This window comes from Ambystoma mexicanum, chromosome 8 (assembly GCF_040938575.1).
Source record: "Ambystoma mexicanum isolate Mex_15411 chromosome 8, UKY_AmexF1_1, whole genome shotgun sequence".
Lineage (NCBI taxonomy): Eukaryota > Metazoa > Chordata > Amphibia > Caudata > Ambystomatidae > Ambystoma > Ambystoma mexicanum.
The window spans coordinates 1008664895-1008682230 of NC_090929.1; the positions used below are offsets into that span (position 1 = coordinate 1008664895).

General features: G+C 40.6%; 1 protein-coding gene across 2 annotated transcripts in view; it reads left to right on the plus strand.

The window, feature by feature from the left end:
- The first annotated feature begins 275 nt into the window (after positions 1 to 275).
- LOC138472650 (DPY30 domain-containing protein 1-like) overlaps positions 276 to 17336 on the plus strand; it is a 344183-nt gene continuing 327122 nt past the window's right edge. The window contains exon 1 of one of the 2 annotated variants that reach the window (XM_069610928.1): positions 276 to 482. In XM_069610928.1, the coding sequence (XP_069467029.1) occupies positions 418 to 482 (65 nt within the window). In that variant the 5' untranslated portion in view covers positions 276 to 417. The remainder of the gene's footprint in view (positions 483 to 17336) is intronic. The other variant, XM_069610929.1, reaches the window with a different exon arrangement.

A 17336-nucleotide genomic window follows, 5' to 3' on the forward strand; every position in this document is an offset into this window, starting at 1 on the left:
ACCAGGTATATTATTTGTGTTGTTGTCTCTAACTTGTCATTGCTTGTCTTTGACATGTGCGTTATGTTATTAACCGCCAATAAATATTATTGGAAAATAAATGCCCTCGGCTCAGGCCAGTAATTTATGAGTTGTATAACCTCTCTGTACGTTTCATCTATTTTATTGCATTTCTGTAACAGATGTTCCTGTCTTCATCCCACGTCTACTACTTGCTGAGTCCGGAACTGTTTCTCGTGTGTACATGTTTCTCGACGCTTCCTGAAGTGTACGTAGCAAATTTGACTTCCGGTTGGTTGCTAGGAGATTGTAAACTGTTCACTTCGGTGCGAACGGGACACCAGTCGACCGGTGAGCGAGAACCGGCTGAACACAAAAACCAGCGACACTGGATGTATTCGTTTAGATTGCAGCAGCATGGATTCACAGACACGAATGGCATCGCAGGATAACTTAGAAGCGGGCAATGAAATTGATGAAAGGTAAGTGCTCATAGCCTCTTAAGTACGTGGAATACACACTAAACTTAGAGACAAAGAGGAGCATACAGGTATTGACATATAGCCCTTGATAGGCCTGATTAGAAAGATGCAGTTACAGATTCCTGCTGCACACCTAAAAGTATATCACTACATTCTGCTAATTGCAAGCCCCCCACCCCAGGGAGTCAACAGAACTGGTACTTTACCAAGTATGAGTGGCAAGCGAGATCTAGACTTGACCAAGTCACAACCCCTCATATGGTACATCCAGAGACTGTTGCAATTCCTAAAATAGGGGCTCAGAATTTGAACTCGACACCTACATTTCTATATGATCCAAATTGTACCTACTCTGGGGACTCTGCTTTACATATCTATTGTCCAGAGCCTCCACTGGTAGTCATTCTGAATAAAGAGGTCACGCTTTCTAAGACCCCACCCACCCCATGGTGGCTGTTTTTTCCTAATGTATAAATCATGTAACAGACTGAACCAATATGCAGGCCAATGACATACTTTCGGTTTATGATATCCTGGCGGCTAGATGCTCACCTTGTTTCAAACTCCGACCAAAGTCATTGTAAGGAGACTGTGAGTATGTATCATCATCGCCTTTAGAAACTAGCTTGTTACCTCTCATTTTATTTTAAATGTTCTAATAATCCCTTCATAATAGACAGGATAACATGCCATCCTTGGACTCTTTTTTTTCTAAAACTCACCAGGAGTGTTCCGCTAATAGCATCCGTAATGGTTCATAGTGACATTTTTGAACATCATATTTTCGAAATGCCATTTTTTCGACACCAAAATGGCCATTTTTTTTTTTTCAAATGTTTTTATTTTTATTTTATTTTTTAAATGGGGGGGGGGTTCCCCCACTATCCCCCTGTTTTTTTATAGACACTTTTTTTTACAAACAAAACAAAAATAAAACATAAAATAAAGACCATTAGGAGTTTTTTTATCGACAAAATGGCATTTCGAAAATGTGTTTTCGACAATTTAACTGGATACCATCTGTAATAGCTCCTGCACCCTAACTAAAGACCGCCTCTTACCATTCCTCGATGCCCTCAAACAGCAGCACCCTGACGCATTAGATCCCAAGACACTAGCCAATCTCTATACCAAAACACTACCCTTTGCAATAGACACTATTGTTCCTCCCCCAGCTCCTAAAAAAGCCAAACCTGCAGCTCATATCAACTCTGAGTACACCCCTGACCTTTCGGAACTTAGACCTAAAAAACGAGTTGCGGAAACCTGTTGGAAGAAAACTCCCTCTGATGCCCTAAAACAGGTGTTCACTAATCTATCCAACCAATATAAACAAGCTATTATCCAAGCCAAAGTCACTAACTTCAAGAATAGTCAATGCTAAATCTGACACCAGAGAACTATTCTCCATCCTTAGGGAACTTGAAGCCCCTGCCCTCCGCCCTTATCAAAGACTCAGCTTGGTTCGCTGGCATACAGAGCGCCATGCTGCAAAAAATTGACATGAAAAAAATACTCTGAACAGGCCAGTTTAATGCACTCTCGCCTGGGTACCGAAGCCACCCACACTTCTACCTCTAATATCCCAGGCACCCCACAGTTTGCTACAGTAAAATCACTGAACAAGAAACCCATTACATCCTAAAAAGCTTGAAAGCATGAAGATGCAAATGGGATGTTTGTCTGGCCTCCCTCATCAAAGACTGTGCTGAAGCATTGGCTCTGTTTATCATGGCATTCATCAACTCCTTCTTCTTGGCACCCACAGTACCGTCCAGTCTTAAAGAAGCCTGGGTTCTCCCCCTTCAAAAAACCATCACTCGACCCTGCTCTACCTAACAATTACCGGCTCATCACCACAGTCCCCTTCCTACCAAAAATGCTTGACAGAGCGTCACGTCACCTAGATGCAAACCACATACCAGGAGTCTATCAGCCGGGCTTCCGTCCAGGTCACGGCACAGAGTCAGCACTCCTAGACCTTTAAAACCAGATTGACGAGATCCGGGATGAGGGAAAACCTGCCCTGCTTCTCCTAGACCTTTCCGCTGACTTTGACTTAGTGCGCGGTACAAATAACCTTTAACATTAACTATCACCACCGGAGTGGTCCCCTGGCACTAGTTAACCATAATATACTCTGCCACCACCTCACCACTGCAGCCTCCTCCCCGGAAGCGGCGCCCTGGATCGCTTCCTTCCTAGAAGGTAGAGCAGTGAAAGTCTTCTCCGACAATGCCAGCGCTGCTCCCTCCCCCATCAGTTGTGGAGTACCTCAAGGATCATGCGTCTCCCCGACTCTATGTAGTATATTCACAAAGCCGCTCTTCGACCTCCTGGACTCCCTCGGCATAGCATACACTAATTATGCTGATGACACGCTAATTCTCCTCCCCCTCTCTGGCAACTACACCGACGACAATGCCACGCTGAGCTCAGCCTACAAAACCATCCAGCATGGATGGAGACCCATGGCCTCTTTCTCAACGATGAGGAAACAGAACTTCTCTTCGTCGGACCTTCAGCTGTGCTAAAAAATACTCAACCTTCAATATTGATGGCATAACTCAGTCTCACTAGCGGTCAAAACCTTAGGGGGGTCTACCTAGATGCAACACTCTCCTTGACCTGTCAAGTAAATGCTATCTCCTCAGCGGCTTACTCAACTACATTGCTAAACGCTGCCAGACACTTCCTCTCCACAGATAGCTGCCTAACGATCACACGAGCAGTGGTAGGCGCTAGGTTGGACTACTGTAATGTACTCTTTGCCAGTACCTCTGCTCATAACATACAAAAACTTTAGACCATCCAAACTAAAGCCCTGTGAGCCGCCCTGAACATTCCTAGATCTGAACACATCTCGGCCGCCAGAAGAGCAGTACACTGGCTCCCCATCCGAGAAAGAATCACCTTCAAGACCCTCACAATCACACACAGGTTTATCTCCAAATCTGCCCCGTCCTACCGTGCCCAAAAAAATCTGTAAGGCTCACTCGGCTAGGCTTCAGGAACTCCATACACCCATTGACTTGCTCAACCCAAGTTTAAACACACCAAAACGGGAGGCACCCGTTTTCCAGTCATTCCAGCTAAGCAATGCTCCAAGGGTGGGGGAATCCTTCTGGGCCTTCCGCAGAGCGCTCGAAACTTGACTGTTTGCCTAAACCTTGTTCACCATGTCATTTGCCCCTTTGGGATCTTAAAGTCTGTATACTCTGTACGCAATTGTCTATGCCCATGATTATTCCTGCACGCTGCCTTCAGTCCACTTGTAAATGGTTTTCCTCTAACAGCACCTAAATGCCTTTGGGTTTGTGTGCGGTCTACAAATGAAACAATAAATAAATAGGCTGAACCCACTGTTGAATCAGAACCTCTTACCTGCTTCATATCCAATATCAATAACAAGTAATAGCATACCAGTTTTAACTAATAGGTTGTATGCACTATTTACTTGCTACCCCTGCAAGGTCATAATTGATTTCCTCTCCTACATTTAGTCATATTAGAAGCTTTGCTGAATCACTGCACCCTCTTCAGCTATCTGAACACTTTACTAACTCCGAAGATAATACTTACTTGTTTAAGAAGATATCCTCTGGAACTTTGACTTTCCTGCAACTGAAACGTATCCTGAACTGCCTACAGATGACTCCTAGTCTACTAGGGTCCCTCCTTTGCCACTGAACAAGCTCATGCTATAGACCAGGGAAGGACTTTTATTATAAGGATTCTGTCTGGAAATTACAAGTATAAAAGTACTTACTTATACGTTAGTGTTGTAACTGCAACAATTGCTAGTGCAAGCCACTACTATGTAAGCAGTCAAACTGTCATTGTTAGTTATTTTAAATTCAGTGCAAAATTCCTCCCACCTTAGTGACCCCCAGCTCTTTTGCTGGATTTTAGCACTTTTAATTTTAACCCTGTAGTGAGTGAGACCTTTCTCTCACTCTCTCATGTGGTCATGTGGTTTGACCTGATTTGGATTAAGTGTTTCCACTGTTTTTGGAGTCTGACAAAACTCCATAGGCATCTACTTATTGTATGGTCACACACAGCTCCTTATAGTGCAGTATCACAGAGTAATCCTTTTGGATTCCTCGTACAGTTTAAATACCTTTTCTTGTGTGAACTACAGTTCCCAAGAATAGTAAAGTGAAATTGGCTTTAGTTACATTTTTCTCTTTGTAGGTCCAGCACATCCCATCTTATGTGGAGTGCTGGGGGTTACATAGATTCTCGTGTAAAATGTGTATGTTACCCTCACTACTTTAAATGGCTGGTGGCAGTGGTTTACTTTTTCCTACCATTTTGCTTTTCTACTGCAGGCTGAACCCTCAGCTGCAGTACAGCACCCATCGGAGACCATTGTGTCAAAATGGCCCCTGTGTTCATTTTTCACCATTTTCTGTTTGGGAAATCTTTCTTAGGTTTTACTCTGTGCGTAGAGGCAGATTGGAGCCGTGTGTTCATTTTGCTTTTGGCGGCCTTCAACCCTGAAGCCTGCCTCTGGCTCCGGTGTGTCCGAAAAGGCTGGATGTGAGGGAGGTTCCAGAAACTGCCCTGTCATTTGTCTCTAGGAATGCCTAAATGCAACACTCCTGATTGGCTGGCTGTCCTTAGGATAGTCGCCCTGCTGTGTGATTGACAGCCTAGACTGCATGAATGAGGCAAATCTGTTAAAAAAGGCAAGGGTTTTGGGACTAGAGGCATAGTCAACCACTCAGAGAAAGACCCGATGAAGAAACAGTGAACAAAGCTTGATGCATCCTCCTCGACCTTTGAATTGCCCAGTGAAGCACTACTGCTGTGCTGAAACTCCTTTTTCAATTTGACAGAGAAGCTCCGGAAGGGACGACTTCTGCCCTTGGGTTAGTGGAATCAGCTAACCCTGAGACGAACTTCACTGGACCATCTTCCCTGACTGGCTGTACTTCTTCATTGCTGCAAGAACCGAGTGCCAGGGTCGAGTAATCCGTAGTCGAGTGAAATGTCTGAAATCCAGCTAGAAGCTTCAGGAGTCTCCTAAGGACTCTCCAGAAGCAGCATGGCCAGAGTGGGTGCAGGACCAAAGGAGTGAAGGAAGCCTAACCGGTAACCAAGATCCGCAACAGGGCTGTTTACTAAGTGCCAAAACCGTGAAGTGCTGCTGAACCGAAAAGAGCTTGTAGCTGCCAACGACCTCCCAAGTACCGCAGCAGGAGCCCTCCAGACGTCCTCCCTCTTGTCCCCACGACTGAGACTCAGGAACAGGAAGTCTGCACCGCTTAGCAAGACAGAATCCAGCTGGACCACTCTTCTTCAAACCAGAGGTACTGTTTAGACTTGGGGTACTTACATCGTTGTCTTTTAGCTGTGCTTTTCTCAGTTGGGAATTGCAGTGGCTTACCTTTAGAGTTGATTTCAACTCCCTTTTCACAGGCTTAACAGCTTGTGACCCTACAAGTGATTTTCTACAAACTCTCTAACTTTGTGCAAGACTGTTTCTGATCTAAGAAGTGCCTCAGCTCCATAGACTGTGTTCCAATTGACTCTGGCTGTCCTGGCTTCCTGAAGATTCCTCTAGTCCATTGATTTTGATATTGTTAGTCCTTCATAGGCGGTAACTTGTTTTAGATTGTTATTGCTGGGAAAGGCTTGTCTAGATTTCATTGGAAGATTTAGTTGTCCTCACATTTACTGAGAACCTTTTTATCATTTTCCTTCCTTTCCTTTCTGCAACCTCAGAATCTGCAAAATATAACTAGTGTGATATATCAATGCTATTACTGTCCTTTTGACTGAAGTCACCTCAGGCCATAGGAAACGTGTAAGAAGCATATCCAAAGATTATCCACTAACTTGTTTTGATTCTGAAAAGTAATTTTAAAGTAGATTTACATTGTTACATGAATTGCCTTTTTAAAACGCTTATTTTAAAATGTATGTTAATTAAATAACTATTTATAACAGAAACCTTGAGTGCAATTACTGTGTAAGTGTTACTTGGTTACTTGTATTTACGGATTTCATCTGTACAGCTCTATAGCTCACATTTACCCCTCTTGAGATAGGCCTGGCTGCTCAGTCACACTACCAACTTGTGTAGTACAGACCTATACCAAAAGGTGGGTTACCTAATACCAAGCAGATAAGTGTTGTGTAGTCTCACACAGTATGACTGCATCAATTCTTACCTAACACTCATTACTGTCATTTTCCTGTAACATAAGTGGGTGCGAGCCACTACTATCCAAGCAGTCACCTTTAAAGTGTATGTTGGTATTGTTTTATTCTTCTTAAGTGAATTAGTGTAAAAAGTTACCAATAGGGTTTACCAACCTTGAATAACAGATTGTCATTCTTAAAGTGTACCGTTGGGGTTTTGCTTTCCCTGATCCGCGTTGTACAGCTCTAAAACAGTCTTGATGTTAATACTTGTCTTATGAGTTGCTAGAAGCCCCTCTTAAAAGTATATGGTTTTACTTACCTTGAATAGCTGCTGCTCTTCTAAACTTGTAACACTGGGTTGTGCTTTCCCCGAATTGCATTAATGCTATTACCTTACCTTAGAAACTGAATTGTACACTTCTTAAAAGTATACTGGGTATAGATAGCTATTACCTTGAAATACATTGTTTGTTTGTTTATTTTATTTATATAGTGCTCCAGACCCAGAGGTAAAAAGGCGCTTTTTGATAGATTACAAAAATATATATATATTTTGCAGTGATACATTTGTGCAGTTTTTAGACAGGTTACAAAAACAATATATATATAATTTGCAGTTATACACTTGTGCCATATGCACAGTATATACAGTTTACATTGTTATAGTTAGAGTAAGGCATTGTCGTCAGGCGTAAGAGATAGAACATTGTAGAGTTATTTTTTCTCCAGTAACCAGCCAATGACTTGTTTCCTGAAAGGTTGAAATGATTCGATTGATTTAATGTTAAGTGGTAAAGTATTCCAGAGTTTAGAGGCCACAACCGTGAAGCTAGAACCTCCAGCTCTTTTTAAAGTAAATCTGGGCACTGTAAGGCATAGTGTGTTGGACGATCTGGTAATCCTAGTAGTCGATTTAAAGGTGAATTTGTTGGTGAGATAGGGTGGGGCTAGGTGGTTTAAGGCTTTGTAGGTGAGGCATATAGTTTTTAGGTAATTTTTTGTTGTATAGAGAGCCATTTACAGGATATTCTAGAGGTGGAGATGTGCTCTTGTCTGGGGATATTTAGCGCTGCTCGTAGCGCGTTATTATGGAGTACCTGTAGTTTGTTGATTACGGGTTGGTTGGCACCTAGGTAGAGGCTGTTGCAATAGTCCAAGTTTGGACTGTATGAGAGCCCTAGCCAGCGTGAGACAACTATTGGTGGATAGGAAAGGCCTGCAAGCCCTGATCAATTTCCCAGTGTAGGCAGGGGCTGAGGCAATCATATTGACTTGTTTGGCTAGATTAGTATTAGCGTCGAGATAAAAGCCAAGGGTTTTCACATTTTTGACAATGGGAATTGTCTAACTGCCAATTATGATGGTGTTGTATTAGGGCTACGTTTCTGCAAGTTGTTGGGAGATCCGACAAGGAGAAGCTCAGTCTTCTCATCATTCAGGCAGAGGCCATGTGTGGCCATCCATGCCTGAATGATGGAGAAGATTTCATTTATCCTGAGGACATCAGCACTGTAATTACCCGAGATGGTGAGGAGTATCTGGGTGTCGTCTGCGTAGTTGGTGTAGGTGGCACCCAGATGGTCCAAGATGTCAAAGAGGGGCTTTGTAAAAATGTTGTACAGTCTGGGGGAAAAACAAGAGCCTTGTGGGAGACCACAAGTAATAGGGATGGGGTCTGCTGCTGCCGTTGATGAAAAAAACACGCATGGTTCTGTTAGCCAGGAAGGATTGTATCCACATGACAGCAGAGGAGAAGTGCGCTGTAGATGAGAGGTGGTTGCAGAGTATTTTATGGTCGACCAGGTTGAAGGCCGCTGAAAGGTCTAGAAGGAGTAGGATGAAATCATCTCTCACCTGATTGTTAATGGCTAAGCTTATTGTCTCTCTTTCCGACCATATAACAGGAAGTCGGATTTGTCTAAAGATTGCACAATTAAACTGTAATTGGGTTTTGCTTTCTCTGAATTGCTTAGTGCATTCTAAAATAGTTGTGTGTTCATACTTATATTGAGTAGCTTAAGGCCCCTCCAGAAAGTATGAGTTACATTACTAGCTCTGAACGTGTTTTATAAAGTAACATCTGTTACAAGGCATATACTTGTAACTGGTTTGGTTTATTATGTGATTTCAATTAAATTCTGTTCAATTCAATACAGCTTTATTTTAGTCAGAAAAACTATAAAAGCAATAAAAAACAATATACAATTAACTGTATCAATTGCCTACGCTAACTGTTACGGGAAGAAAGGCCAAGATAGCTATTGCTTTGCGAACATGCCGTTTATGTAAAGTTCTAGATTTGTTGGAAACGGCAAAGCATCTTCTAACCGAATGCACTGAGATGGCCAGCACATTCAAACCCCTGTTGGATAAATATGTCTACAACAATGAGTATATTAAGGATGATCTTTTTTGGAACCATTGTATTAATTCTAGCAGTATGCGTTTGTTGACAGCACTGTATACTATCTGGCTGAGGATTGAAGTCAGGCTGGACATAACACTCTAAATAATTGTAGGGAATGAACAATTGTATATTAATACATGTATTATAGATAACTGTATGGTCAACATTGGACCTACGAAGTTGATATTTTATCTTTGCTTTTTACTGCATATTTCAATGTTATTCTAATTTTATGAAACTTATTTCTTTTCCTTTGTGTAAAGTTTATAATTTAAACTATATCACAATAAATAAATAAAAATAAAAAAAAAATAAAATATACAATTAAACACAATGGGCCTCATCACAAGTCTGGCGGTAACCCTTAAATGCGGCGGTCGCGCTATTACCGCCGCATTTAAGGGTCCGTCAGATCATGGCCTTGGCGGATTTCGCAGCAAATTTGCTGAATTTCGGTGCGTTTAAGCACAAATTTTCCCCATTGGGCCCAATGGGGAAGGAGGAATTCCCGAATGGGCCCCATGGGGAATGGGCAATAACCGTTCCGCCAAACCCGTGATCCGGCACTAATAGCGCCGGGCGGTTTGGCTGTAAGGCTATCAATGCCAGCGCTAATAGCACCAGCGTTACCGCCCAACTCGTGATGAGGCCCAATGTATTAAACATTAACAATATTTGTTAATAAAAAATTATAATAAAAACACCACAATATTATACAGTCGTTAGAAAAGCATAAGGAGAGCACATCTCGACGCCTTAACAAGAAGGGGAACAAAATTATTCACCCTTGCTTTATCAGATGGATATTGCAATATTACAGACTATTCTCACCTCTTACATGGGTTGAGAGCTTTTGCTCTCAATAGCCAAGCTCTATGTATAAAAGGAAGTTGCAAATACAACACAGACCTTTTGCGGATTGCACAGAAATAACAGTGCCTCCCTTACGCTACAAATTCCCACATTAATTAGAATTGGTCTCGGATATCTCTGTCTCAACCTCAGGTTCTTGTGGCAGGTGAACAAAAAATGCACTATATCTTCTTTTTTTGACATGCACAGTGGACATAAAGCAGACTCCTGGGGTTTCCAGAGAGATGTAAGGCTCGCCACAGCCAGTGTCCCTAATCTAAAGCAAAAGTATAAAGATTTCTTGTAAGCCATACTAATTACATCGACATATGCTATTCCGCACTTGAGCAGTCTACTGTCAATATAGTCAGGGCCAGTAGACCATTTCAAGACGTCGCTGATGAAATCCTCTCTCACCTGATTATTAATGGCTAAGTTTATTGTCTCTCTTTCCGACCATATAACAGGAAGTCTGATTTGTCTAAAGATTGCACAAATTCAACTTGGATAGGCAATTTCTTACATGACACAGCCATTTTGAGCTTCTACCACCCTCTAAATTTAGAAGATGTACTAGCTCATTCCGATAGGATATTAATCCTTCTTTGCGCCACAGTCTTATCCAATACCTGATAGGGTCAAAACTCAGCTTTGTCATCACAAGTAAGACACCTAGTTCAAAGTATATTTAAGAGGATGGCATGCTCGGGGCAAGAGTAACAATTTTGTAAAAAAACATTTTTTTGCATGATTGTAAGTTAAGTGCGTGTAGCCCCGTAATTCGGCCCATATACGGCTGCTCATAAGATTGCTTCTGAAATAGATTGAGTGGGGTGGGACTGCTCCCCTGCCATTGCTCACAAAAAAGAGTTAATAGCCTCATTATATTTTTCCATTCTTGTTTTTGATTTAAATTGTTGTGGATTACCATCTACACAGGCTGCGCTTGGTAACCATCTGAAAACCACTGAATGTGGTGAGTTTGAACAGAATGGATGGGGAAGTAGTCACAAATATGTTCAGCTGGTTTGTTAGTTCAAAGAACAAGATTGTACATTCACAGGTAAAGTATCTCACATTCAATGTGTTTATTAAATCAAAACTTAAATAAAGTAAACGTCTGTGTGTACACCGTTGTGTTTATACAATTGTAAAAGAAAGTGTTTATACTTAAGACACAGTATATTTCCTTGTAATGTCAAAACACATTATTTGAAGCAGGCTATCTGCCAGGTAGCAATAATCAACTTGTGTACAATTGCGAAAAAATGCTTTGTACTAAAGAAGTGCATAATCGCATTTAAGTCCTGCCATGTAATGCCAAATGATGCCAAATATTTTATACTAAAGAAATGCCAACACGTGTTTCAACCAAAAAGGCCGTCCTCAGGGCATACAAATACATTTGCCGTTTGAACTGATATATAGTTGTTGAACCTTGGCTATTATTAAATAAAAACAACCAAAGTAGGGGGTAGTGGGTCAAAGCAAAAAAGGCACGCAGAAACAGGAGAGGAGAAAAATAGAAACATAGCGTTAGAATGATACGTGCAATTAGTTATTCTAATTATTGATATATAGATAGATGAATCAATTCATACCTTGATTGTGATTATGATTTACTAATTCTTGATTGTGCTTTTGATAGTTGGGGAATGTGTAATTCCTACATGCTTGGCTGGCCAGGTCTGTAAACTGTAAAGCCATAAAGTAAAATGGCGCATATTTAGCTTAAAGTTCTGCACTGGTAGTTTATTGTGCAGTAATAACATATAATTTGTAAAAAGTATAGAGGTTATAATTACCAGTCTTGCATGACTTTAGATGTGGCAGCACTATATACACCAATCCAACACCAACTGGCCCTGGAAACGATTGACTTCAGTTTCAGAACTCACTCTGCTTCCCATTATACACATGTACAGATGATTAAAAGTTTTTTGGAATTCAATCTTACGCACAACCAGTTTCTTTTCAATGGTGACTATTATTCGCAAATCAAAGGGATTGCGATGGCGGCAAAATATGCACCCTCTTTGGCCAACTTATTTATGGCCTTTTTTGAGGAAAGATATATTTTTCAGAATAACCCTTTCAAGCACCACATTATCAGGTAGAAAAGGTATATTGATGATGTCCTGGCCATTTGGGAAGGTAGCAAAGACGTTTTTGAAGCATTCATGCTTTATCTCAATGACAACACTTTTGATATTAAGTTTACAGGATACATGGACGCAGCTGAAATTACTTTTCTTGATCTTAAAATCAATATTGTGTCTGATAACATCGAAACCTGCACGTTTAGGAAAGCCACTGCAGTGAACTCCATATTGCATGCCACCAGTAGCTACAGACAGTGTTATTCAAAACATACCTAGAGGTGAAATGTTAAGAGCCAAGAGAAATTGCAGTCAAGATGAAACGTTCCAATCAGAATGTAAGTCTATTGGACACAGATTTCGGGAAAGAGGGTATCCAATCCAACTAATTAGAAAAACCACTGATGCATTCAAGAAAATACCGAGATCGCAGTTACTGACAGAGAAGATAAAACTGCCCAGTGAGCAATATCCTAAGCACGTCAACTTTATCACCAAATATTCCAGTGATCACAAATTTATACAGTACATACTGCAAAAACATTGGCACATTTTGCATCTAGATCCTGATTTGACATTGTACATTACTAATCGACCAAGTATTATTTTTACCAAGGCAAATACCCTGAGGAATATTCTTAGTCCCTCTTTCCTTAAACCTGACCCAATTGGACAGGATAATTGGCTCACTGCAAGTACAAAACCAGCAGGCTTTTATAAGTGTGGGACATGTAATTTTTGTCATTATGTAGGCTGAAAAACTTTCAGCTGTCATAATGGACTTCAAACCAAAATACTTGACTTTATCAATTGCCGTACAAAATATGTCATCTATGGTATTCAATGTGTATGTCAGAAAATCTATATTGGCAGTTCGCTTTAGGATTCGAGAACACCTTAACAACCTCAGCAGTCAGGACATCAGGCTCCCATTGGCTTCCCACTGGCAGAAGCATCATCAACTGGATAACATCAAAGATATTAAATTCATTGGACTCAAACACATCAAACAACATCCGAGAGGTGGTAACAGAGAATTGACCCTACGACAGCAGGAAGCAAGAATGATTTGTAAACTACGTTGCCTGTCACTTGGCTTGAACCAAGACCATGAACTCAATGTGTTTCTATAATTTGTGAAAATCCAATTGTTGGCATATTGTTCGGATACCATGGGTTCCTATAGGTAACAGACATCAACGATCATATATGCTTATCCGTTACAAGCTTAGCTCATACGTTGTGGTTATCAGTTGCACGACAACTATTACTTACCAATTGCAAGCATATTTTGCCACTTCTTTCCAATGTTGTCGTTCATTTGTGTTGTATACCATTCAATGTCCTAACTCTCAAGCATTACTTCCAATAGGCTTACATTTTACAGTATTTTCAACAACCCCATCGTATATGATAAGTGTACGAATTTTCCTTTCTAACTACCGAACTATATTTGCTAAACAGGATCTAACCACAGACAGGTTGTGCTTAGCATGGAACAAAAATACTCAGATATAGTCCGATTTAACTTGACCTTTGCATTTGCTTTTGCTCCGATTATTTAGCCACAGTGGCCATGCTTCATTAGTTCAGCCTTAATTGGTCATGTTACCATGGGAACCTAGTGACAACTTTGACAATTTTAATTTAATGCTAAACATACGCTATTCAGCCCATGAACAATGAGAGGGCTTACCGGCTATGCCCGAGGTGCCTATACATAGTGTAGTGAACCTACTTGAGATTCCATCGACCATCATCTCTCAACTGGCAATTAATTGCCTTCCCACACCTCAAATTACACAATGGCCTGAAAAATTTTGACTACTCTAGTATCAATATACGTTCATCAAATCATTCATATGCTGCATGTAAAATTACCATATATTCCTACATTGAACCGCCAAGGTTTTCAAATATAGGCATACACCAAGCCTCATTATCGCAGTTTCTGCACGTAAACTGTGCGGACAATGTCAGTTTTTCACTCTTTATGCCGTGTTGATAATTAGTACCAATAACCAAATATTTGTACCTAATTAAGCTGTTGAAAGACTATTGGCGAATGTAGTACCACTGAATGACTGCATCTCTGTAAAGCAAGCGCTCTACAAATGTCTATTTCTAGTATTTCCGGCTTGGAAGGAGTTTCCAAGCAACTGGGCCAGGTGACTACATCACCTGACCTACTCCGTGGAGGTTACTATAGTAACCCCCAGACATTGCCGATGCCTTCAGCATTGGAGAAACAACCCGCCATTGTGCACACTAACATTTGGAGCATACGCCGGTAAGACAGAGCTGCCCCTTACTTTTCTCACATGCGAAGTTGATGCTTATGTTCATTTTGTAGATTACGGCCGGTATTAAAGGGAAAGGACGTTAAATACGTGCGTTATACTTCATTTGTACTGCATTAGCGGCACACCAGTCGAGCAACAACTACGACTTGATTGTAAGACTGGTAATTATAACCTCTATACTTTTTACAAATTATATGTTATTACTGCACAATAAACTACCAGTGCAGAACTTTAAGCTACATATGCGCCATTTTACTTTATGGCTTTACAGCTTACAGACCTGGCCAGCCAAGCATGTAGGAATTACACATTCCCCAACTATCAAAAGCACAATCAAGAATTAGTAAATCATAATCACAATCAAGGTATGAATTGATTCATCTATCTATATATCAATAATTAGAATAACTAATTGCACGTATCATTCTAACGCTATGTTTCTATTTTTCTCCTCTCCTGTTTCTGCGTGCCTTTTTTGCTTTGACCCACTACCCCCTACTTTGGTTGTTTTTATTTAATAATAGCCAAGGTTCAACAACTATATATCAGTTCAAATGGCAAATGTATTTGTATGCCCTGAGGACGGCCTTTTTGGTTGAAACAAGTGTTGGCATTTCTTTAGTATAAAACATTTGGCATCATTTGGCATTACATGGCAGGACTTAAATGCGATTATGGCACTTCTTTAGTACAAAGCATTTTTTCGCAATTGTACACAAGGTGATTATTGCTACCTGGCAGATAGCCTGCTTCAAATAATGTGTTTTGACATTACAAGGAAATCTACTGTGTCTTAAGTATAAACACTTTCTTTTACAATTGTATAAACACAACGGTGTACACACAGACGTTTACTTTATTTAAGTTTTGATTTAATAAACACATTGAATGTGAGATACTTTACCTGTGAATGTACAATCTTGTTCTTTGAACTAACAAACCAGCTGAACATATTTGTGACTACTTCCCCATCCATTCTGTTCAAACTCACCACATTCAGTGGTTTCCAGATGGTTACCAAGCGCAGCCTGTGTAGATGGTAATCCACAACAATTTGACTTACTTTAAGGTGATAATGGTAGATCACCTTACCACCTACACGACAGCAGCTCAACCACTACTCAACTTCCTTTCATATAATTCCAGTTGTGCGCATTCCTGATTAGGGCTTTACTTCCTCAAACTCTTTTCTTTGTTTTTGATTTAGTCATTTGTGGCTCCCAGCTTCCGACTTCCTGTAATCTGATCCCCAGGCAGTTAATAATATCTACACGCTCAAGCAAAGCATTCCCAATTCTAAAAGAGACTAATACTTTTTTGGCTGAGCTGTGCCGGAAAACCATAATCTTTGATTTTTCGACATTTAATTCCAATTTTAGATCTAAAAATTTAGTCACAAAGATTAATATAGCCTTTTTTTGACCCGCCGTGGTTGCTATTATTTCTGCATCATCAGCATAAAAAAGTGCTGGGTATTTTACTAAACCCATCTTTGGGTAGTTGTGGCACTCTTCTAACAGAACATCAATTATTTCCTGTATGTATATATTTATTAAAGAGCAGGGGTACAAGGGCACATCCTTGCCTCAATCCCCTGCTGACCTTAAATGCTTTTTTTGCATCCCCCCGTGCCATTGCGAACCTTCGCCTGGTTTTCAGAATATAATGAAGATATTCTAGAAATTAACTTCTGGGGAGCCTTACAGGCTTCAAGTATACACCGCAGGGTAGCCCTTGACACAGTCGAAAGCAGTTTTAAGATCTAAAAATGCGACATATAAGTTAAGCGTAAATAAAATTACATATGTTTGAATTAAAAGAAACTGGAGAAAACATTGGTCAAAAGGCTAACTATTTGATTGTCATCGGACCATGACTGTAAGTGGCTTCGCAAAGATTTTCCCAGATACATTTAGCAAAGAGATAGGATGAGTTCAAAGGTGAATCTCTGCAACCCTTTTGAAATATTGGGATGATTATGGCCTGGCACCAAAAAGGCAGGATATTATTTGTAGAGAGAATGATGTTAAAAACCCTGCATAAAACCGGGTCCCACACAATCCTCTCTTTTTTATAGAGCTCAACAGGGATCCAATCGGGGCCAGCCGCATTTCCGTTCATCATGGAACTTAGGGCTACACTAACTTCACAAATGCTCAGATATGCATCACTTTCTTTCACCTCACCAGTTAGAACTTTCTTGCATTCATACACTTCTTCTCCCGTGTGCAACCTCTACAAATTGCCAAAATGGCACTCCCACTCGTCAGACAGAATTCCAAATTGCTGCTCCTGGGATGCTGTCCTCATCTTACCTGTCACCATCCCCCAAAAAAGTTTATTATCTCCCTGTTCTAAAGCACTTTTTTCTTTTTTTAGGTCAATAATTCCATATAGTCTATTCTCAAGACTCGCAGCTCACATTTTATAATGGCTTCTCTTGATTTATCCCTCGTTATAATTTTTTTCTTAGCTGCATGACAATCACTATCGTACCAAGTACCGGCACTACACCTTCTATTTGGAGCTGATGCTATCGTTACAAAAGGGACAAGAATAGACTTAATATTATCAAAATTGACCATCACAGAAAGAGGGGTACCCTTAACGGCACAAATCGATGTTGGATCATTCATTATACTCACATTTATGACAGGTTTTTGACCTTGTTCGATTACATTTGCCCATTGTAATGGTTTGCATGCTTTTACAGAGACCATAGTCCTCTGTATGATTTTCATGTATGGCGCCATACCCCTTTCTTGGCCCAAACTGATGAGAACAGACAAGGGGTAATGTTCGCTCGCGAACCTTCCACTAATTACAAATTCAGAAAAAAAATCCCATTGATCACCAGAAACCAAAACATAATCAATTAGTGATGAGCCAGTTGGACCTGCATACGTTTTCCTTGCCGGTTGATCCTTTTGAAATCGACCATTACAGGCTCTCAAATTCAGCTTGAAAAGTGTTCTTGCCATTTCTGAGGCAAGGGGGTACATTTTCCTTGGGGCGTCAGCAATCATTTCTGGGATTC